Source organism: Grammomys surdaster, unplaced genomic scaffold (assembly GCF_004785775.1).
Source record: "Grammomys surdaster isolate TR1022 unplaced genomic scaffold, NIH_TR_1.0 751, whole genome shotgun sequence".
Taxonomy (NCBI): domain Eukaryota; kingdom Metazoa; phylum Chordata; class Mammalia; order Rodentia; family Muridae; genus Grammomys; species Grammomys surdaster.
Window position 1 is genome coordinate 661,311 of NW_021605170.1, and position 24,230 is coordinate 685,540.

The 24,230-nt window shown below is 38.8% G+C and overlaps 1 protein-coding gene across 1 annotated transcript in view; it reads right to left on the bottom strand.

The window, feature by feature from the left end:
* Window positions 1-510: 510 nt before the first annotated feature.
* Window positions 511-24,230, bottom strand: part of Ccdc18 (coiled-coil domain containing 18) — a 99,697-nt gene continuing 75,977 nt past the window's right edge. Inside the window, exons 25-29 of the mRNA XM_028782388.1 lie at window positions 22,430-22,633; window positions 18,304-18,441; window positions 12,749-12,949; window positions 4,102-4,569; window positions 511-777 (exon numbers count right to left, since the gene is read on the bottom strand). Coding sequence (XP_028638221.1) covers window positions 763-777; window positions 4,102-4,569; window positions 12,749-12,949; window positions 18,304-18,441; window positions 22,430-22,633 — 1,026 coding nt within the window. The 3' untranslated portion in view covers window positions 511-762. The remainder of the gene's footprint in view (window positions 778-4,101; window positions 4,570-12,748; window positions 12,950-18,303; window positions 18,442-22,429; window positions 22,634-24,230) is intronic.

Below are 24,230 nucleotides of genomic sequence, written 5' to 3' on the forward strand. Positions count from 1 at the left end.
AAGGTAGGAACATAATTGTGGTTTCATAAAATGAATTGGGTAGTGTTCCTTCTGTTTCTATTTTGTGGAATAGTTTGAAGAGTATTGTTATTAGATCTTCTTTGAAGGTCTGATAGAGTTCTGCTCTAAACCCATCTAGTCCTGGGCTTTTTTTGGTTGGGGGACTTTTAATGACTGCTGCTATTTCTTTAGGCGTTATGGGACTGTTTATCTGATCCTGATTTAACTTTTATACCTGGCATCTGTCTAGAAAATTGTCTACTTCATCTAGATTTTCCAGTTTTGTTGAGTAAAGGCTTTTATAATAGGATCTGATTTTTTTTTTTTTTTTTTGGTTTTTCAAGACAGGGTTTCTCTGTGTAGCCCTGGCCATCCTGGAACTCACTCTATAGACCAGGCTGGCCTCGAACTCAGAAATCCGCCTGCCTTTGCCTCCCAAGTGCTGGGATTAAAGGCGTGCGCCACCACCGCCCGGCTAAAAATGCAAATACTAAATGTACTTTTAGATATTTTTAGCCATTACTGTTATGTAAAACAAAGATGAAGAAAGCAATAATTTTCACCAAAAATAATCAATAAATTGACTTAATTTTCACTACAAATATTATTATATTTTAGAAAGGTTTCTTTAGAATATTAAAATATAAAAATTTATTCAAAAATAATAAAATAATAGCTTCAATGAAATATTCACTACATACATATAATAAACAGCACAGTACCAACAATTCCATTTTTCATGACATAGGCATCTTCTTTTAATTACAATTTTCCTCCCTAGAATAATACAAAATAATAGATTAATATTATAAATATTAAAATCATATTGATATATCATTAAAATTTACCATAGCATTCAAGCACAAAATTTAAAGATAAAGTGGAAAATATTTAACCAATTGGAAAAAAAAAAACAGAAAATGTCAATAATATATTACATGGTTATAAAATGTAAGTTTGGATATTATATAGAAGCAGACAGTTAAATCAGGATTTAGCCCCCAGCATGGAACATAAAATACAGTGAGGGCGAAGCAGTTCAAAGACCCAGGTCTGACTCCCAGCACTCAAGTCTGGTGACTCACACGTGTCTGTAACTCTACCTCCAGGAGGTCCTACACTTTCTTCTGGACTCACACACACTCACTTGTGCATAAATCCACATGAACACACGCATCCACACATATATAATCATTGATAAAATAAAAATAAATCTTAAAAAATAACATTCAGACATCAATGTCACATGGTTTATACTAATATACACAGTAAGTGAGGGCAAACTGGTTATACAAATATGGGAAAAAAATGAAGCACTTGCAACAGACATAGAAAAGAAGAAAGACAGAGGGAAAGACTTGAGTTTTAAAAAATATATGTCAGCCAGGCGGTGGTGGCGCATACCTGTAATCCCAGCACTTACCATACTTTGAATTTGACATGGCCTATACATTCATGTTCTATGTATTTTCTTGTTTTCTTGCTTTTTCTTTATTTTCTATCTTTGCTTTCCCTTTAGTTGATTTTGTCACTTCTCATAATCAAATTTTGTGAACTATTTACTACCGGTTTTGGAAACAGGATGGATATAAGTTCCTAGTAGATTCTTAGTAAACTCCCTGGTGGATAATGCCACCTGATCTATAGTCTACATGGCTATCCGTCCGTCCATCCAGGCTACCGAGCTTCCCTGGTAGGGTAGGTCTGCTGTCTAAGCTTTAAGTTAACTACTTCATGTAGTTTCACCACCCCCACCTCCACCCCAGAAACAGGGTTTCTCTTTATACCTCTGGCTCTCTTGGAACTCATTCTGTAAACTACGCTAGCCTTGAACTCACAGAGATCCACTTGCCTCTTGCTACCTGCTGGGATTAAAGGCGTGCTAGTTTTCTTGCTATTAAACCTCTAATACCTTTGTCTACTGGGATAGTGTATGCCTTTAATCTTAGCACTTAAGAGGTAGAAGTAGGTGGAGCTCTGTGAAGGCCAGCCCGGGTTTGCATACTGAAACCCTAAAACAAAACAAGACAAAAAAACAAAAACAAAAAACAAAAAAACAAAAACAAAAAAATCCAAACCAAAACAACAACAAAAACCACCAAATATCTATTACCTTACTCTGACTTAGATAATAATCTTGTTTATTTTTTCACAAAGCGACAATCGATAAAGAAACTTCTCTCCCAACAAAAAACTTCCTCTCAATTTGTTTCTTTTTATATCCAGTAACTGGTCTTCTTTTTCATTGAGGTAAATGAACTGTGCTCCCATATCTTTTACACAAGACCAACTCTGCTTCTCTATAATCTCATTTTAAGTCTACTTGAAATATGTTTTTCATTCTGTTCTCTGGGCTAAATTATCATTTTTCCATGTCTACTGGATTATTTCTACCAAGACACAAAATGTTTATCTCTTAATTAAAAAACAACAAAAGACCACCCTTTTAGTACTGCCCTACTGCTTTACTGTTTATGAAAATCCTGGTGTCTTGTCTCTACAGAGCTTTCACACCTATTCTCGCTCACAGGTTGTCACCAGAGGCCATCGACAGCCTCCACAGTAACACATGTGGCAGTCAAAATCGCGCTTTGCTTTATTTAGCAACACAGGCACAACGACTGCCTTATGTTTTGTATTTAGCATGGCTTGTGAAGTATTATGTTCTCTCTTTTTTTTTCTATTTCATAAAATGTTTTTCAGTTAACTATATTGAAATCTTCAGTCTCCATCCCTACCTCACCCCCACCACCCTGTCTTTCTGTTTCTCTCTCTCTCAAATAGGGTCTCACTGTATAGTCCTGCCTAGTCTAGAACTCAGAGATCTACCTTGCTTCTTGCAAAAAAGTTGTCTTTGGTTGGTTGGTTTGTTGTTCATTTTTTTGTTTTTATTTTTGTTTATTTTTGAGACTACCTCATGCAGCTCAGGATAGCCTAGAAGTTACTCAACCATAAACTTCTAATCCTATAATAATAATAATGTATAATATTATAATATAATCCCACACAGGTGAATGTCTAATGTATGCAGTGCTGAAGGGTGAATCTAGAACATCAGGCATAGTAGGCAGACACTTTATCAACTGAGCTACATTTCCCATCCTAGATTCTTCAATTTCTTGAATGCTTAAAGTAAAACACTTCAGGAATGACTGTTTCTGTCTCAGTTTTAATCCACTCATATAACCCAGAGTTATGGCTTTAAATATCATCTATACGCTGATAATATCTAAATTTTAAACTTCAGTTTCAAAACCTCATTTGTTCATAATATCTCTGTACTGACTGATTTTGTGTGTCAACTTGACACAAGCTGGAGTTATCACAGAGAAAGGAGCCTCCCTTGAGGAAATGCTTTCATGAGATCCAGCTGTAAGGCATTTTCTCAATTAGTGATCGAGGGGGGAGGGCCCATTGTGGGTGGTGTCATCCCTGGGTTCTATAAGAAAGCAAGCCAGTAAGCAGCAACTTCGATGGCCTCGGCCTCAGCTCCTGCCTCCAACTTCCTACCTTGTGTGAGTTCTTGTCCTGATTTCCACTGGTGATGAACAGCAATGTGGAAGTGTAAGCTGAATAAACCCTTTCTTCCTCAACTTGCTTCTTCGTTATGATGTTTTGTTCAGGAACAAGACAATCTCCGAGCTACTATGCAAATATTCCCAATTTGAGGAAACCTGACGCATCCAAACATTTTGGATCAGGGAAAGCCAATATATATGGGGATTTCCCTCCCCACCAAAAGTAATAAAATTATATTCACTGAATAAAAACTATTACTTTTGGGGGGAGGCGTGTGAGAATATCCAATCTACAATCTTTTTTTTTTTTTTTTTTTGGTTTGGTTTTTCTGGGTTTCTCTGGGTTTAACAGGGTTTCTCTGTATAGTCCTGGCTGTCCTGGAACTCACTTTGTAGACCAGGCTGGCCTCGAACTCTCGAACTCAGAAGTCCGCCTGCCTCTGCCTCCCAAGTGCTGGGATTAAAGGTGTGTGCCACCACCGCCCGGCCCAACTTACAATCTTTCTGTTTCTGTCTCACCAGTGCTGAGATTACAAGTATAGAACAACAAATTAATGTATCTGGTAATATGTAAAATACACACCTGATTTAAACCAGTAGCTGTTTGCAGAGAAGACTTTTTCAGCAGTCTCACTTCTTTGTTTATGTATCTCAGCATTCCACTAAGAGTACTGAAGTCATTACTTTCAGAACTATCATCTTCTAGGTTATATGGGAGAGGTTTAAATGACTCTGAATGGGCTAAAGATAGGTCTTTATGACCACTTTCCAACGCCAAAGGCTGCTCTAATTGCATTTTCTTTAAGTCCTGTAGCAATTCTTCAGAGAGATCATCATTACCATGACTTTTGAAACTGAGGTCACTGGCACTAATAGAGCGACGTAGTTTCCTGCATTTGAAAAACGATATCTGAGGATGTCTGGCCAACCTTCGGTCTTGAGTATCAGGTATAATCTCTGTTAGAGTTGTAAATGGAGCTGGTAGAAACTTGGTGTCTTCTATCTTTTCATGCCCAGAAATTTTGGCTTGCAATCTGGTTAATTCTGATTCCTGTAGAAAAATTGGTACATAGTGCATGCTCAATATATTTCTGTTTAATAAACTCTTATAAAATCATAGACTCTTAGAAGTCATCTTTGTTAGCCATCTTTCTGTCTCAGTATGGGCACTTTTTTTTTTTTTTAGATTATTTTTATTTTTTTACAGTCCAGTCATTACCCACTCCTGTTCTTAGAGTACAGGAACTTTTAAAATAATAGTTCTTGAGAATTTTACAAGTGTTGTTCAAACCTTCTTCTACTACAGATAATTGCATCTTGTAAAAATTAAATATTATTATTTGAAAATTGCTCCTAATATGCTAAGGAATTTTACAAAACCTGGATTTTCCTTAAAGAATATTTATGTTAAAGATTTCAATCTTATACCTATACGTTTTTCTGTAAAAGTATAGAGGTGAACTATTTTTTTCTTAATCTATCATGGACATACATATAAGGACTACTTTTAGAATTTATAGTAAGAAGTAAGTACATATTAGTTATTGTCTTAGTTATGTTTCTATTGCTGTGACAAAGCACCATGACCAAGGCAGTTTATAGAAGAAAGCATTCAATGGGGCTTACATTTCAGAGGGTAAGTCTATCCCCATCACGGTGGGAAAGTATAACAGCAGGCAGGTAGACATGGTACTGAAGAAACAGCTAAGTGCTTTTATCTGATCCACAAGTATGAGGCAAAGAAAGAGAGCTAACTGGCAATGGCACAGACTTTTGAAACCTCAGAGCCCAATCCCACTGACATATTTCCTCCAAAATGGCCACGTCTCTTAATTCTTCCCAACATTCCAATAACCTGGAACCAAATATTCAAACCTATGAACCTTTAGGGGCCATTCTCATCCAAACCACTGCACTCCATTTCCTGGCACCCAAAGGCTTATGGCCATATCACAATGCAAAAGTCCCAACTTCAAAAGACCTCACAGTCTTAACAGTTTTAAAGACGAAAGTCTCTTCTGAAACTAAAGGCAATCTCTTAACTGCACTCCCTATAAAGTCAAAAAGCAAATTATTCTTCTAATATACAATGGCATAGAAAATACGTTACCATTCTAAAAGGGACGAATGAGGAGGGCATAGTGAGGAAATACTGGACCAAAGGAAGACCAAAATCCAACAGGGCAAACTCTAAATCTTGTCAAAAGGCTTAGATGGCTTCACTCTTAACAACTTTGCTGATTGCAACACAGTTTCCTGTCTTGGATGGGTTTCAGTTCCTGCTAACAGCTCTTCCTAACAGTCATCCCTCTGCTCTAGCACCTCCATCGTCTTAGTGTCTCCAACCCAATCCTAGCTTCGCTTTCAGACACTGAACTCCCTTTCCCACGCTCCATTCAAGGGCTCCCATGCCACATGCCTGGCCTCTGAGGTTTCCTTAACACGGAAGGAGATCCCATAACCCCTTTATTCCTGTTCTCTTCATGACTCTATAGCAGAACCATATGATAGGTGCTGGCTCCCTCCTTGAATTCTATTTGCATAAGCTTTGATTTGTTACTGCTCATTAGGAACAGATAATTCCTAAGCCCTTTTCTTCTCACAAGTTGCAGGGTTACCTGGATGGGGTTCACCTCAAGGCAACAATCCCTTTATTTCATTTTTTTTTTTTTTTTTTAGTCTTTCAGTATAAACTTTGGCTCCAACATTAAATTTCCTGGTGCTCATTTTCTCCTCAAACTACATTATTCTTGTTCTTGTAGAGTGGTCACTAATAAACGACATAACAAAGTCAACACTTGATTGTCTTGAAATCTCTGCCAACCAAATTAGTTTCAAAATCTTCAATTTAGCTTCAGGTAGATTTTTAGGATGAGAGCAAAAAGGAGGCACATTCTTTGCCAAAATGTCACAAAAATGATCTCTAGCCCAATTGCTAATATTATTTCTCTTTGAAACCAGTTGAATTGGGCCTCCACAATCCACAAAACTATTAGTACTACTGTCTTTCATACTAGGGTGATTAAACCCTGCTTATAAAGTTCAACCACTTTTCCAGTCCAAAGTCTCAAAGTCTCCAACATTTCTCTAAACAAACAAACAAACAAACCACCAGCATTTTCAGGCCTGTTACAGCAATAGCACTCTCTGACACAAACTTCTGCTTTAGCTACTTTTCTACTGCTGTGACACAATACCATGACCAAGACTATTTATAGAAGAATTTAATGGGACCTTACAGTTTCAGAGGGTGAGTCTATGACAACCATGGTGTAGAGCACAGCAGTAGATAGGCATGGTGCTAGAGCAGTAGCTTACATCCTGATCCACACATAGGAGACAGAAAGAAAACTTTAACTGAAAATGACCTGAGACTTTGAAAACTTAAAGCCCACCACCAGTGATACAACTACTCTAATAAGGCCACACCTCCAAATCCTTTCCAAACAGTTCCATAAACTAGAAACCAATTATTCAAACATGAACCAAAGCAGGACATTCTCATTCAAACCACCACCGTTAATCAGTGCTTATGTCCTTATTATAAGAAAGCTTTCCTAAAAAGAATTATTTTGGAAAAGAAACTTTAAGATATATACTGAAGGTCTGGAGAGATGGCTCAGCGGTTAAGAGCACTGACTGCTCTTCTAGAGGTCCTGAGTTCAAATCCCAGCAACCACATGGTGGCTCACAACCATCTGTAATGAGATTTGATGCCCTCTTCTGGTGTGTCTGAAGACAGCTACAGTGTACTCATAAATAAAATAAATAAATCTTTAAAAAAAAAAAAGATATATACTGAAAAACCACAAGACCTAAAAACATAATCTTTGGAGAAAGAGCCAGAGGTAGCATGTTTTGTAATCTAACTAACCTAGACTCAAACTTGGGTTTGACTCTCCTCCTCAGTTCTTATTATGATGGGATTATAAAATACATCATTATACCTGGTTGTAATATAAAGCCACCAACCATAACCTTGAATTCCTGAGCCTCATGTCTCTACCTCCCAAGTGCTCAGGTTACAGGCATATACTCATTCATCTGGTTTTATACAGTGCCAGGGCTTTGTGCATGTCAGACAAGCATTCTACCAACTTAGCTACATTGCAGAACTATGCACATCCATGTCTAATTACTATGGTTACATCTGCTAAGCTCTTAGATTGAATCCCTTCATTCTTTCTTCTCTTTGTCCTGTTTAGGTATGACAATGGAGAGAGCCGAGGCTGGCTGTAAGAGCTGTGTCAGCCACTCTACATTAGCTACAGCACTTAGTCCCACGCTTCTCCTCTAGGATCTCTCCTATGGCTCGTTTAGGAACTGCTACCGTGTAGATGACTGGAGAGATGCTGCAGCAGATAGGAACACTTACTTCTCTTGCAGAGAACCTGGATTTAGTGTAGTACCCACATGAAGCCTTACAACCAACCATCCATAACTCAAGGTCTAGGGAATCTGGTTCCCTTTTTTGGCCTCTGTGAGTATGCATGAACACAGTGCACATACAGATATGCCAGCAAAACACTCATACACAATATATAAAAATAAATCCTTTCACTGTTTTCATGGACATTACTTAGTAAATAAGCAAAATAGTAACTATAACTAAGGATACAATAAAAATATTTTAATTTTGAAGGTTGCTCATTTTCACGATGACGATCTGTAATTTTATATGAATTTTACAAGTTTATAGAACACCAGAAAAAAAACCAACAACAGTATGTGTGTATACACATATATACAAACATATATATTGGTTTGCCTTGACCAGGGGTTCAATCTAGGATCTCATACATGCTGGTCATCACTGACCCCAAACAGTAGAAATATTATCTTAATAAAAGCACTAATAATATGTTCTTTTTTTTTTGCATAAGTCTAGGCACTTCCTCCTTTATTCTGATTAGACAAGCCAATCAAGTAGGAGGAAAGGGTCCCAAAGGCAGGCAACAGAGTCACAGACAACCCCTGCTCCCACTGTTGGGAGTCCTACACGAAGATCAAGCTACACAGCTATTAGGTGTGTGGAGGGCCTAGGTGTGTCTCATGTAGGCTTCCTGGTCGGCAGTTCAGACTCTGTGAGCCTCTGTGAGACCCTGTGAATCCAGGTTGGTTGAATCTGTAGGTTTTCTTATGTTGTCCTTGACCCCTCTGGCTCCTACAATCATTCCTTCCCCTCTTCCACGGGATTCTGCAAGCTCCTCCTAGTGTTTGGCTGATTTCAAGCTGCACTATGGAGCAACAGTAATAAAAACTGAATGGTATTCATATATGAAGACAGGTTGATCAGTGGAATCCAAAGAAGCCCCTGAAGTAAATCCACACACCTTGGATACTTGATTTTTCACAAAGAAGCCAAAATTATACAATAGAAGAAAGAAAGCATCTTCAACAAATGATGCTGCTCTAACTGGATTTGGCATGTAGAAGAATGCAAATAAACACACACTTATTACCCTGCATAAGTGGATCAAAGATCTCAACATAAAGCTGAACCTCACAGAAAAGAAAGCGAGGAATTGTAGTAGGATATTTATTCTGCTACATTATATTTGCAGTGGAGCTCGGTGATTAGGCAGTAGAAGAGGAGGTGGAACTGGAAGAAGAAGAAAGGAAAGGGAGAGGAGAAATAGAGGAAGGGGAGAGGAGGAGAGAAAGGGGAGAAGAACCATGGATGGGTCAAAAGCAGTCCCAGGTAACAACTTCTATCTAAAGGTTAGATATTGGGTAACAATTCTAACTGTGTGGGCATCTTGTTGATTGAGCATTTCTAAATATATAAATCCTTTAGATAATCATTAAGCTTTGAGAGTCTCATTTCTACCAGGTACTGCAAGGATGGCAGATATTGTCTGGGCTTCAGCCGAGCTTTGTGGATGCAGCATGGGGGACTGGCAGAGCCAACCCCCACACTGGCATCTCATGGGTGCCAGGGACTGCGCATCTAGCTAGCCAGAGCATCGGTCAGAGCTGAGGAGCAGCAAGAACATGGTGGCTGCCTGGGAACAAGCTAGACTGGGGGCCATTTTCTAAATATCCCCCTACAGGGAATAGTCTTGAACTCATAGGTACAGAGGACAACTTCCTAAACAGAACACCAATAGCCCAGGCACTAAGATCAACAATTAATAAATGGGACTCATAAAACCAAAAAGTTTCTGTAAGGCAAAGGACACTGTTAATGACAGTCTTTGGGATGGGAAAGTAATTTTACCAACTCCACAACTGATTGAGGACTAATATCCAAAATATGTCAAGAACTCAAGAAATTAGATAGCAAAAAAACAACAAAAAACAAAAACCAACCAAACAAAAGAAACAAAATCAAAACCCACACAAAATCTAATTAAAAATGGAGTACAGCCTTTTGGGTGGGGCAGACACCTAGCAGACACCATATCCTGAGCCATCCTAGAGAAGCCACTACACTCAGAGCAGCAGACACAATATCCTGAGCCATCCTGGAGGAACCAGTGCACTCAGAGCAGAGAAAGAACCACTGCACTCAGAGCAGTAGGATTTTAAGATCCCAGAGGTGGCCTGAGTCCCAGCAGTTCTTCCACCCAGGAGCTCAGGATCACAGAGATATCTGAACTCAGAGAAGTTCTGACACAAGCAAGGTAACTGGAAAGACAGGCTCCAGTCAGAGACAGTGAGCTCAGGTAGCACTAGAGTTAACCAGATGGCAAAAGGCAAGCTCAAGAACATAAGCAACAGAAACTAAAGTTACCTGGCATCATCAGAACCCGGTTCTCCCACCATAACAAGCCCTGGACACCCCATCACACCGGAAAAGCAGGATTCAGATTAAAATCACTTCTCATGATGATGACAGAGAACTTCAAGAGGGACATAAGTAACTCCCTTAAAGAAGTACAGGAGAGCACAGGGAAACAGGTAGAAGCTCTTAAAGAGGAAACAACAAAAATCCCTTAAAGAACTGCAAAAAAACAAACAAACAAAAAAACCCAAAAAACAACAAAAAAAACCCACAATGAAACAGGTAAAGGAATTAAACAAAACTAGCCAGGACCTAAAAATGGAGAAGAATAAAGAAATCTCAAAGGGAGACTACCCTGGAAATAGAAAACCTAAGAAGGAGGTCAGGAGTCATAGATACAAGCATCACCAACAGAATACAAGAGATAGAAGAGAGAATCTCATGTGCAGAAGATACCATGGAATACATTGACACAACTGTCAAAGAAAATGAAAAATGAAAAAAGCTCCTAACCCAAAACATTCAGGAAATCCAGAACACAATGAGAAGGCCAAACCTAAGGATAATAGGTATAGATGAGAGTGAAGATTCCTAATTTAAAGGGCCAGTAAACATCTTCAACAAAATTATAGAGGAAAACTTCCCTAACCTAGAGATGTCCATGAATATACAAGAAGCCTACAGAACTCCAAACAGAATACACCAGAAAAGAAATACCTCCTGTCACATAATAATCAAAACATCAAATGTACAAAACAAAGAAAAAGTACTAAAAGCAGTGAGAGAAAAAGGTAGACCTATAAGAATTACAGACTTCTCATCAGAGACTATAAAAGCCAGAAGATCCTGGACAGATATCATACAGACTCTAAGAGAACACAAATGCCAGCCCAGACTAATATACTCAGCAAAACTCTCAATTACCATAAATGGAGAAACCAAGATATTCCATGACAAAACAAAATTTACACAATATCTTCCCACAAATCCAGCACTTCAAAGGTTAATTGATACAAACTCCAACACAAGGAGGGAAACTACACCCTAGAAAAAGCAAGAAAGCAATCTTCCAACAACCCTAAAAGAAGATAGCTACACAAACATAATTCCACCTCTAACAACAAAAATAACAGGAAGCAACAATCATTTTTCCTTAATATCTCTTAACATCAATGGACTCAACTTCCCAATAAAAAGATGTAGACTATCAGGCTGGATACATAACTGGATACAGACTGGACTCAGAATTTTGCTGCATACAGGAAATGCACCTCAATGAAAAAAGACAGACACTACCTCAGAGTAAAAGGATATGGAACCTGAACTGGCCAGATCTTATAACTAGACAAGACTTCCAATGGAAGGATTGGGATACCAATCCAGCCATAAAACCTTTGACCTATAATTTGTCCTGCATACAAGATGTGCTAGGGTAAATGTGGCAAGAACATGTGGAAATGGCCACCTGGTCCATCTTGAGATCCATGCCATGAGAGGGAGCAAAATCCTGACTCTACTTGGAAGGCCAGGACCTAGAGGCTGGATAGCCCAGAGACCTAGAATAGAAACAATCATGACTGGCCATAAAAAACAAAGTCAGTGAAATGATTCCTAACTAATATTCTGCTGTACTAATAGATTGGTGCCTAGCCTAACGGTCATCAGAGAGACTTTATCCAGCAACTGATGGAAACAGATGCAGAGACCCACAGCTAAACACTAGTATGTTCATTCTTAACATACATACACATACACAGTGGTTAGCCTAAATATTCTATTAATGCAGAAGGCTGAATCCAGAGCATCCTGTATGTTAAAAACAAACTCAGTCACTGACCTATATTACCAGCTCCTAAATATACTTTTAGGTTGTGTCTACTCACATGTGTATAAAAGTAATATAAAAGTAAACTGCATTACTAAAAAAGAATGAGTTACTAAATTAAGCACAAAACTGGAAATATGGAGAAGGTATTAGTTGATTTTATTTTTTTTTCAATGACTTCTATCTTGCTACCACTCTGTTCTTCTTTTTAAAGGTCTTCACTGGTAACTTTACCTTATATATTAGCAGTCTTAAATGAGGATTCATGTATCCACACGAACTCCATACAAACTGCTATAATCAAAACAAGAACAGACAGCCTAAGACATTTAAAACCATATACACTTAAATCCAGGTTTTAAAAAGGTCTGAATGTAATCTTATATTTTTTACCTCACAATTTTCAAAGTAGCTTTACTGAATTTGAAAAAGCTTCAACTTTTTTTAAAGGCGCATCAGGTATAAAACCCAAGAATAAATATTATAAATAGAATAATTTATATTTAAACACATAAATTATTTTGTGGTAATGATATATTAATTATGTCTCATATTTCTTTTCTAAAAACGATGTATTTTATTTCAAGCCAATAATCTGTTATGAAGACCTCTATAAATGAGAAAAAGAAAATACATTTTTTAACAAATGTATTTCATTGCTTTTATCTGTGTACCTACTTTAATAAGTAAAGCTTCATTTGCAGCTTCAATGACTTCATTCCTGTCTTGAACTTGTTGATGCAAATTGCTCACAGTATCTTGAGCTTCTTCTAATTCTTGTTTGGCTTTCTCTAGTTGTTCATTTAGTTGTTGAACAGAAGTCTTCTGAGAGTCAGCAGAAATCTTCCACTTGGCATGGTTCTCTTGATGTGAAATCATCTTTGTAATCCCAAAATTATAAAAAGAAAACAGGATGGAGTTGTTTTCAACAACATTCTAATACCTGCTACTATTTTTTTTTCTTAAAAGACAGTAAATGTATAGCTATAAACATCTGATTTCACACTAAATACCCAAGGGAGAAAAAAAAGAACAGTCTTACATTTACTTAATAGTTAGCTATGTATCATACTCGGATTCAGATTTGTTTTTTGTTTTGTTTTGTTTTTTTTTCGGTTTTTTCGAGACAGGGTTTCTCTGTCCTGGAACTCACTCTGTAGACCAAGCTGGCCTCGAACTCAGAAATCCGCCTGCCTCTGCCTCCCAAGTGCTGGGATTAAAGGCGTGCGCCACCACTGCCCGGATGGATTCAGATTTATATAAATAAATTTAAAATAAATTTTTGAGACAACTGGAGAAATATGAGAAATGACTGTACATGTAATATAAAGAAAATACTCTCATAGTTGGGTGTGGTAGTACATATCTTTAATTCTGGCACTCAAGGGGCAGAGGCAGGTGGATCTCTTCAAGTTCCAGAGTAGCCTGGTCTACATAGTGAGTTCCAGGACCGTCAGGGCTTATATAAAGAGGCTCTGTCTCAAAAAAAAAAAAAAAGCCCAAACAACAGCAAAACCCAAAGAATCAAACAACAAAAGTGTAGAAGAAGCTAAGGTGGGAGGAGTTAGGAGAGGAAGAGGAAGAGGAAGGAGAGGAGGTAAAAGGAAGAGCAGGTGCTAGGAGACAGAAGAGAACGAGATGGGGGGGAAGGGAGGGAGGGAGGCAGGGAGAGAGGGAGGGAGGGGGGAAGGGAGGGAGGGAGAGAGAGAAGAAGGAAGAGGAAAAGGAGGAGGAGGAGGGAGGGAAGGAGGAAGGGAGGAAGGAGAATGAGAGAGAAGAGAACAGAAGAGAAGAGGAAGAGAAGAGGAAGAGAAGAGGAAGAGAAGAGAAGAGAAGAGAAGAGAAGAGAAGAGAAGAGAAGAGAAGAGAAGAGAAGAGAAGAGAAGAGAAGAGAAGTAGGAGAATGGAGAACCACACAGGTATGGAGAGCACCCGTGGGGAACAACTTATAAACTTATCATTAGGTTAGCTAATTGGGATACAACTCTCTTTGTATGGGCATCTTGTTATTAATCATTATCAAACATATAAAGCCTTTGCTTAATCTATAAGAATTAGAGTATCTTTCTCTTACTGGGCCAGCATGGATGGAGGAATGGTCTGGGCAGTGCCCTGCCTTGCGGAGACAGCGTGGAAGATTGGCAGAGCCACCTCTCACGCTGGTGTTTCTGGCGGGTGGTTCTAGCTGCAGCGCGCACGTGGCCCCAGGCCGAGAGACATGGCGGCTGGGCTGGGCAGAGCGGCCGCAGCTGAGACGGTCGGATGAACAAGTGGAGACGTAAACAATCACCACAACACAAAAGCATTAAAAAGAAGAAGAAAAAAAGAAAAGAAAGAAAGTAGAGATAGGTGACATTTCTGGCATCAGGTCACAATGTTGGTGGTGTTGAGCAGCAGGGATCCAATTAAAAATGGACAATGTTGAGAGCCTCACCCAGGCCATGTATTGTGGGTTGGAGGCACCACCACAAAGCACAGATGTGTGATAGAGAGTTAGGGAAGACAGAAAAGCTGAGCAGTGTGCCGGGGAGTGAACTGGAGGCATGACGGCAGTGACAAGAAGAGAGGCTGAGGCTGACGTGCTGTCATCACTCATGCAGATGCAGACTCAGCCCCCAAACCTGCCTCCCAGTCAGGGAATCCCCTGACGCTGGGCAATAATATGAGAAAAGATTCACTTTTTGGATTGGACTATTTTGATCATTGTCTGTGATGCCAGTGGAAGCCATGTGGTGTCTGTGGTCCATGCTACTGTCCCAGTCTACAGTGACACCGAGATTCACACGGACACGTGTAGTCTGTGCCACTGACGATGCCTTAGTGATGTCCTTTGAATTTGCTGCTCAGGTGGGAGTGAGGGTGGGGTGGGTGGGTGTTCATCTTGAAGTGAATGGTATGTGTTTCCACCTAAGGCCATACTGAGGCTCTGCTGAGGCCATGACTGAGTCAGTGGTCCTGATACAGCCAGGGGCCATGTTGATGTCTGAAGCCTATGTTAGCACCACACAGTCCATGTGATGTCCATGATGTGCGCTGCCACTAAAGCCATGCTGCTGTTCGTGGGCACAGGAGAGCTGGCTGTGCCCCTCGCCAACTCACAGCACCATTAGGTAGGCAGTGGGGTGAGCACAGGAAAGCTGGCCCTACTCCATGGTGCAGGCTGTAGTGTGGGCACAGGAAAGCTGGCCCGCCCCTCTCCAGCCACACCACGGCTCTCCTCAGTTGATGGTATCTGGCCCAGATACAGCCAGAGAAAGACTAATCATCCCTTTAGGGGCTGGCCACTAGGAATTTGGCCATGCTTGCACATTTCATGATGTCATTTTTATAACAGCTGAGTAATAGATCACATTTTCTTTATCCATTACTTGGTTGACTGATATCTAGGTTGTTTCTAGTTTCTGGCTATTATTAATAAAGTTGCTATGAACATAGATGAGCAAGTGTCCTTGGGATGGGATGGAGTGTCCTTTGGGTATATGTCTAGGAGTGGTAATAGCTGGGTCTTGAGGTAGATTCCTAATTTTCTGAGAAACCAGCCACGCTGATTTCCAAAGTGGCTATACAAGTTTGCATTCCCAACAGTATAAAGGAGGAGTGTTCCCTTTGCTCTGTATTCTGATCTGCAAGGAGCAGGACAAGACTATGGCTTGAACTGGCCCAGCTTGAACATTTGAGACCTCAAAACTCAACAAGGCTATACCTCCTAAGAGTGTTACTCCCTATTGGCTGATGGGGGCCTTTTGGTTTGTTTGTTTTTCATGACAGGGTTTCTCTGTGTAGCTTTGGCTTACCTAACTCACCTTGTAGACTAGGCTAGGAAAGCCATTTTTATTCAAACTACCACACAGGGCATCTAACACTCTTTTCTGGCATCCTCAAGCACTGCACACATATGGGATACAGACATTCAGGCAAAACACCCATATACATAAAATTAAAATAAAAACTGGAAATTCCTTTTTAAACTGTACCTATAATGCTATATCTTCTTGTTTTGATTTATACATTTACTTATTTTTAGGGTTTTTTAAGAGTCATGGTCTCATGTAGCCCAATCTGGCTATGTAGCCAAGGATGACCTCAAACGTGTTTCTCTCAAATGCTGAGATTACAGGCATGTGCAAGTGTGCCTGGCTCAGTCCCCTCATTGTATATAGAAACAACACACACACTTTAAAAATAAATCTTTGTTAACCATCAAAAGGAAAAATACTTTATATAAATTATATTATTTTTTCATACTTAAAAATATTTCCATTTACTAAAAACACTAAAATTTCTTTTAAAAATATTTATTTTTAACTGACTCTGTGTGTGTGTGTGTGTGTAATTAAGTTAGTAAATGTCTATATAAGCCAGAGGCATAGACATGCTAGAGCTAGAGTTATAGGTAGTTGTCAACCACTGATATAGGTGCTGGGAATCAAACCTGGGTCCTTTGGAAGATCAATTATGTTAATTGCTGAGTCACCTCTCCAACCTTAAAGGCTATTTTATTTATTAAGTTTATGTGTATGAGTATTTTGATGCATGCATGTCTTGTACCATGCAGGTCAGAAGAGGATATCAGATCCCCTCAGCACTGATGTTATAGTCAGTGGTGAGCTGCTATATGTGGGTGCTGGGAAATGAATCTGAATCCTCTGTAAGAGCATCATTCTAGCTGAGCTCCAGCTCCTAGAACCATTTAAAAACATTATGAACTATCTGCTTATAATCAATTTTAGGTAATTTTTAAAATTAATAGCTTAAAATGGGCAACTATAGACAAGAGATTAGAAAATATGAACAGTTAATGGCAAATATTTGAGATGGACTAATAGTTGTCCTTAAAGATTACAAAACTTATAAGTGGATTCAGCTTGAAAATGTGTTTCATTTTGCAGACACTATGTTTTCAAAGAGATCTGAGTCTAAATGCATTTAAATAAGACGATCTTGCAAGTCCCCTTTCCCCATCCCCAGTGCCTCACAAACTGTCACTAAACTCTCAATAAGAGTTTAATACAAAGGTAGGAATAGTAGCACACATCTTTAATCCCAGCACTCAGGAGGCAGAGGCAGGCGGATCTCTGTGAGTTTGAGGCCTGTTTGGTCTACATAGAGAGTTCCACAATAGCCAGAGCTACATAGAGAGACAATGTTCCAAAAAGGAAAAAGTGTAATATAACTTTTTAGCCTTTGTTTTACAAAACAAAACAAAACAAAAGCTTTTTTAGCACCAAACTCAATATTATTTAGAACACATACAATGATTTTGGGTAATATTTTCAATTTTTTTTTTTTTTTTTGGTTTTTCGAGACAGGGTTTCTCTGTGTAGCCCTGGCTGTCCTGGAACTCACTCTGTAGACCAGGCTGGCCTGGCGAACTGAGAGATCCGCCTGCCTCTGCCACCCAAGTGCTGGGATTAAAGGCGTGCGCCACCACCGCCCAGCTTCAAATGTTTTAAAAGAAAGAAAAATATTATAATTAGTAATACTGTTCATGCCTCCAGGCGGTGGTGGCATACGCCTTTAATCCCAGCACTTGGGAGGCAGGGCCAGGCGGATCTCTGAGTTCGAGAGTTCGAGGCTAGCCTGGTCTACAGAGTGAGTTCCAGGACAGCCAGGGCAACACACAGAGAAACCCTGTCTCAAAAAAACCAAGAAAAAAAAAAAGTAATACTGTTCATTTTAATAAAGGTTCAGAATATATTGATAAAATGGCTCTAGTGTTGCTTCTCTATCAGAAAAGATGTTAGAAATTACCAAGTACTGCACTACTGTATTTTCACATCACATAAAATGGTTTATGTCTATAAGTATTTCCAATTTGTTTTTTACAAGTTCTACAATCAATTATGAGTCAGGTCCTAATCTCAGAACTTCACATATAGTAATTAATTGATTCCTTCTGACAGTCCTATGAAATAACTATTATTGTTATATACATCTTGGAGAGGTTAAATAACTTATTCAATTATTCAGTTATGAAACAGAATTTGGATTGAGGATGCCTGCCTCAGGAACTATACCTCTTAACTCTAGAGCACAACAGCCTTTTAAGTGCAAAAGGACATTAATGGTAGGGAATGTATTTAGCTTAAAATGAAGATCACAATGTGTTACAATTACATTACAACTGCATTAAAGATTACAATGAACACCTCAAAAACTAGACTCATACTTTCATCCTAGTAAGTCAATTCATTTTAGTGGGGGCTACTGACACAAAGTTAATTTTTCTTTACCTCCGTATGATAAGCTTCTTTCAGAGATTCTACTTCTGAGGATAATTTCTTTATTTCTGCTTGCATTCTTGCCTCTAAATGAGCTTCACGAACTTGAGAAGCCCCTAGTTCTTCAGCCAAACGATTTCCATGAGCTTCCTTAAAAGTGACACATTAAATAAAAGTAATATAGGTAGCTTATTTGGTTTATCGTAGCTAAATCAGCTCAGTGCCTTAATGGAAGCAAGCTAGTCTTTATGTAAAAATACATGCTTATTATACAGTACACTTTTGAATATAGACATTTCAGAGATGACCAATAGAAGTACATTATATTCTACATACGTTGATGAGCCAATCCTTTCTTAAAACAAAAAAACACAAAATGCTGAACTTTGGCAAATAATTACCTCCACTTTGGCAGATAAGAGCCTGCTCTCAGGTATGTCTGTGCACTTTTTCTCACCATATAAATTATTTGTTTTTACAAGAATTATTTGTGTTTTATTTAAATCTATAGGAGTGTTTTGTTCTGAATGTTTACATACATACATACACACATACACATATGTACAATTTGTGTGCCTGGTACCCACACAGGCCAAAACAGAGTGTTCGATTCCCTGCAACCAGAGCTACAGATAGTTGTTAAACAGACAGTTGTTAGCCACCATGTAGATGCTGGGGATTAAAGCCAGGACCTCTAAAAAGAACCAAGTCTGCAGTGCTCTTCTTAACTGCTGAGCCATCTCTTAACTGCTGAGTCATCTCTTAACTGCTGAGCCCTCTCTTAACTGCTGAGCCATCTCTCCAGCCTGATTTGTTTTTTTATTCAAACCTACTTATGTCAGTTAATGTGAGTTGTGGTTATGATTTTAATTTTAATTTTTAATTTTTTTAATTTTTTATTTTTTTTGTTGTTTGTTTTTTCGAGACAGGGTTTCTCTGTGTAGCCCTGGCTGTCCTGGAACTCACTCTGTAAACCAGGCTGGCCTCAAACTCAGAAATCCACCTGCCTCTGCCTCCCAAGTGCTGGGATTAAAGGCGTGTGCCACCACTGCCTGGCATAATTACAAGACTTTACTAATGCAGTAGTCTCTCCTTGAGTAAAAGAGGTTTGTTCTGTGTTGTTTTACTTTCTGTAGTTTCAGCAACCTGCAGTCTACCACAGTCCAAAGATAATAAATGTGAAAATATAGAAATAAACAATTTTTAGTTTTAAAATTGTGGGCTATTATGAGCAGCATGATGAAATCTTTTATCTCTTGCTCAGTTCACCATGGCATGAGTCATCTGTTTGTCCAGCACAGCTACTATCATAATAACTGCGTCCAGGAGCCCTCCTTTGACTTCATGATGGCCCAGAAGCGCCTAGCTCAGAAAGTACAGTGTGTGTGTGAAGAGCTCAGCACACATCTACTAACAGTCTTTGAAATGCGCATTTCTCATGGGTAAGAGGAAACACTAGTGAAATATGCATGGAAATATTATAAGGTAAGAACTAAGTTAAAAGTTTTGAAGCAACTCAACAAGAGTCATAAACATCTGCTACCCAACCAAAACCAGTCAAAACTACTTGGGAAGTGACACATACGTTGTCCCAATAATAACAATAAAACCAGATATTCTTATTATTTTAATTTTCCCTCTAATTGAAAAAAACTAAAATAACTAGAGAATGGACTGTGAGAATTGTGTCACAGCTCTGAGGAGAAAGGTATCTTAGCAGTCAGGAGCCAAGGAATACCAACAGTCACAACACACAACAAACCTCACACAACAGATTTATTGGAAGGAAAATACTCAGGGGGGTGGTTGCCTCTGTTTGGGCAAGAAGCAGCAGAGGACTGAGCAGAGACAGTCTTTATGACCTTAAATGAAGACCTTAATGATGGGGGTGGGGTAGAGTAGCTTTCCAGGGTAAAGATTTCCAAGGTGGGGATTGGTAAGACTCCAAGACCAGAATTTGAGCTTTGCACTCTGTGTGGCAGGGGCTGGGTCAGCCATTAGGGCAATGAGAGTGTTCCATGGGTTGAATCTGGTGGCTGGAGGTCCTCAGGGGACGGGCCCGGCCATTCATGTGAGTTGAAGAGCTACAAGTATGACTTATGTAAAGAAACTAAATAAAATTTTAATTAGATTATTCATAAAAAAAGTCCGGCTGGGCAGTGGTGGCACATGCCTTTAATACCAGCACTTGGGAGGCAGAGGCAGGTGGATTTCTGAGTTCGAGGCCAGCCTGGTCTACAGAGTGAGTTCCAGGCTAGCCAGGGATGCACAGAGAAACCCTGTCTCAAAAAACCAAAAAAGTCCAGGTTTGACTCAAACCAAAAGACAAACATGAATCTATAATTAGTTTGCGATGAAAATATAATATTTTAAAACTTGTATTTTAAGTAATCTTCCATTTAAACTTACTTTGAAATTAAGTGATCTTAGTTTATCAAATAAAAGCAATTATACTTAATAAACTCAGACACAAATGAGATAAAAGTAGACATGTTCCCTTTTTTAGATAAACATCCCAATATCTGTTATATTGCTAATACATTTTCCTACATACTCTTAATTGCTCTAATAATCCAGAAATATGAATAAAAATACAGCTAAGCCTAACAAAGACTAAAGGTAAAATTGTTTTCACTATATTCCTATGATGAATTATTAAATGTAAGAGAAAGCAGAAAAATAACAAGAACTTCCAGAATAAAAATAAAAAATTTTCTCAAGGTCTAAGTAATTAAAAGTAAATCAATCTAAATTCTCTTTAAACAAGTTGCTAACTTCTGAGAAAATATATTTTTATTAGTACTCTTGATTTTTAATAGTACTTTACCATCACAAAGCTTCTGAAATGAAGTTTTTATAAAAGTTAGAAACGTTGACAGTTTTTTATTTAGAAGATGGCTCAAACACTTGAACACCTAAAGTGCTATATACTGCATTTATTGAGAACTAGTGTGGCCAGGGTTCACTTCTGAAGGGATTTTATTATAAAATAATATATAGTATAAAGAATTTATTAACTTTTTATTTAAAAAATTATAGCAATATGTACATAACATAAAAGTGACTATTTTTAAAATAGTAGCCCAGGTTAGCCTCAAACTGGAGCTACCCTTCTTTGGCTGACTATGTGCTGGGATTACAAATCTGGACTACCACCCCTGGATCTACTATTTTAACCATTTTCAAGTGGACAGTCTGGTGACATGAAATACATAATGATGTATCTTCATGACTGAAAAGTAACTGAGACAACTATAGTGAGAAGTAGAAAACATTTTTTATGAAATAGTCATGATGGTTCACTACAGAGTAATTAATTATATCAAATATATACTTCTATTTTATTGTCATTGTGGTATTTGTCTTAGTTTGGGTTTTATTGCTGTGAAGAAACATCATGACAAAGCAACTCTTATAAAGGACATTTCATTGGGTCTGGCTTACAGTTTCAGAGGTTCAGTCCATTATCATCATAGCAGGAAGCATGGCAGCGTGCAGGCATGATGGTAGAGAAGGACCTAAGAGTTAGTTCTACATCTTGATCACAGGCAGTCAGTAGAAGACTGACTTACAGGCAGCTAGGAAAAGGGTCTCAAAGCCCATGACCCCAGTGGCATACTTCCTCCAATGAGACCACACCCACTCCAAGGCTATACCTCCTATTAGTGTCACTAGTTGGGCCAAGCACATTAGAACCACCACAGAAATGTTAAAGTACAAAGTTATAAAAAGTCTTTGAATTACTAAAATGTCAAAATAACTTATATGTAAATTATCTCTATCATGTACTCACTGTGTCAAACCCACCCAACACCAATCCCCTCTCTTACCTCTCCTCCCTTCCCCAGGCACCCCTGTCCCCTCTCTTACTTCTCCTCCCTTCCCCAGGCACCCCTGCTTCTCTACTCGTCTCTTTTTGCTCTAAGATTCCACATATTAGAATAAACATGTGATGGTTTAAAAACAATACAATCACACTATACTGTAGTATAGTACACAGTACAAAATAAAGTACACACTATACTGTAGTATTTTGTACACAGTACAAAATAAAGAGGTTAAATACTGGTGGCTAAGTGATGACCATTGTTATCTGCCCTCTTTTAAAAGGAGTTAAGATGATTTAGAATAGGTGTACCTTCTCTTTAGAGAGCTGCTTTATATCCTCCAGTTCACCAGCAAGCCTTTCTACTTCTCTCTGTGCTTGGACTTCTTGGCGACGAGCCTCCACCAGTTCTGAATGAGTGTTCTGCATTTGCTCCTGTGTTAGCCTCAATTCATGCCCCAAATCAATGACCTCCTTGTATTGAGTAGCAATGTACTCTTCTTGTTCTTTTATAATCTGAAAAGCACAAGACATTTGTGGGTTTCAAAATGAAATTTAGCTGGGTGGTGGTGGCGCACGCCTTTAATCCCAGCACTTGGGAGGCAGAGGCAGGCAGATTTCTGAGTTTGAGGCCAGCCTGGTCTACCGAGTGAGTTCCAGGACAGCCAGGGCTACACAGAGAAACCCTGTCTCGAAAAACCAAAAAAACAAAAAACAATCAAAATGAAATTTATAGTTATAAGATGTATACTTATGATTTACTTCTTTGTTTTCATAAGAGAATTGCCCTAAAAATATTATATCTTTATAAAATCTACAATAAAATGTGCATGTACCACTGTAAGTTAATGTAGGGAGAGGTGCTGATTCCCTAACTGGTTCTTGATTGATCAATAAAGACGATCTGGAGCCAATTGCTGGACAGAAGGCACAGTTAGGACTTCCAGGTCCCAGGAGAAGAAAAAAGAGAACCAGGGAAAGAGTGAGGTCTTTTCTGCCAGGCTTTGGAAGGAGAAGCACAAAGATCTTGGGAAAGCTAGAACCAGAGGCCTCAACCAAAGGCTGGCTGCTATAGGCTAACTGATAAGGGCAGGTGATTCTGTGCCCAGCAATTGTGCTGTCTGGCAAGTTCTAAAATAATGAAGGTGTCTGAGTGTTTTTCATCTGAGGAGAAATGGGCAGAGAAAGAGAGAAGCCAGAGCTGTAGCTGGTGAAGCCAGGAGGAACTAAAGAGAAGCCAAGAGGGAGCCGGTGGAGAGTGGACAGCAGCTCCCAGCTTTCTAGGGTTGGGGAGTGGTTGCGACTGATCCTGGCATAAGCTGGATGGAGATAAGGGAACCGGGAGAGGTCAGAGCATGGGCTGAGTCACGGGAAGGCAGTAGCATGTTTTTAAAACTTACACGCAACAAGTTAAGATTTTAAAAAGCCTTAATCATAATAAAATGACAAATCTCTAACTAAGTGGGAACTTTTTTTAGTCTAGGGATTAAATCCAAGCCTCAACATACTGAGAAAGTGCTCTGTCACTGAGACACATCCCCAATTGCTTTTTAAAAACTGTATTTGAGAGATTGTTAGACAGACTGGTCTCAAACTATAGTCTTCCTGTCTCACCATTCTGATTAGCTAGAATAACAAGCATGTAGACCCACTGCAAGAACTTCATTTATTCATCTATCTTAGTTGGGGATCTTGCCCAGGCTACCTTAAAAGACGTAGTCTAGGCTAACTTTCAACTTGAGATCCTTCTATCTGAGCTTACAGATTAGAGATATAAGTTTCCACTCCCAGCTTAGAAACTTTTACTGAAATATTCTGCGTGACTTTAATATACATAAGTTATAAGTTATATAACCCTTTATCATAAGGTATATAACATTTATGAAACTATCAAATACCATGGCCATAAACACACACACACTTAAAACCCATTTGATTATCTAAAGTAACTGGGCTGCACAGAAACAAGGTGAAAGGAGGTGAGTGTACAGTTCATGTGGTAATGTGCTTGACTAGCATTCCCACAAGTCTGGGTTCTCTCCTCAGCACCACATTAAACATAGATAGATAGATAGATAGATAGATAGATAGATAGATAGATAGATAGATAGAT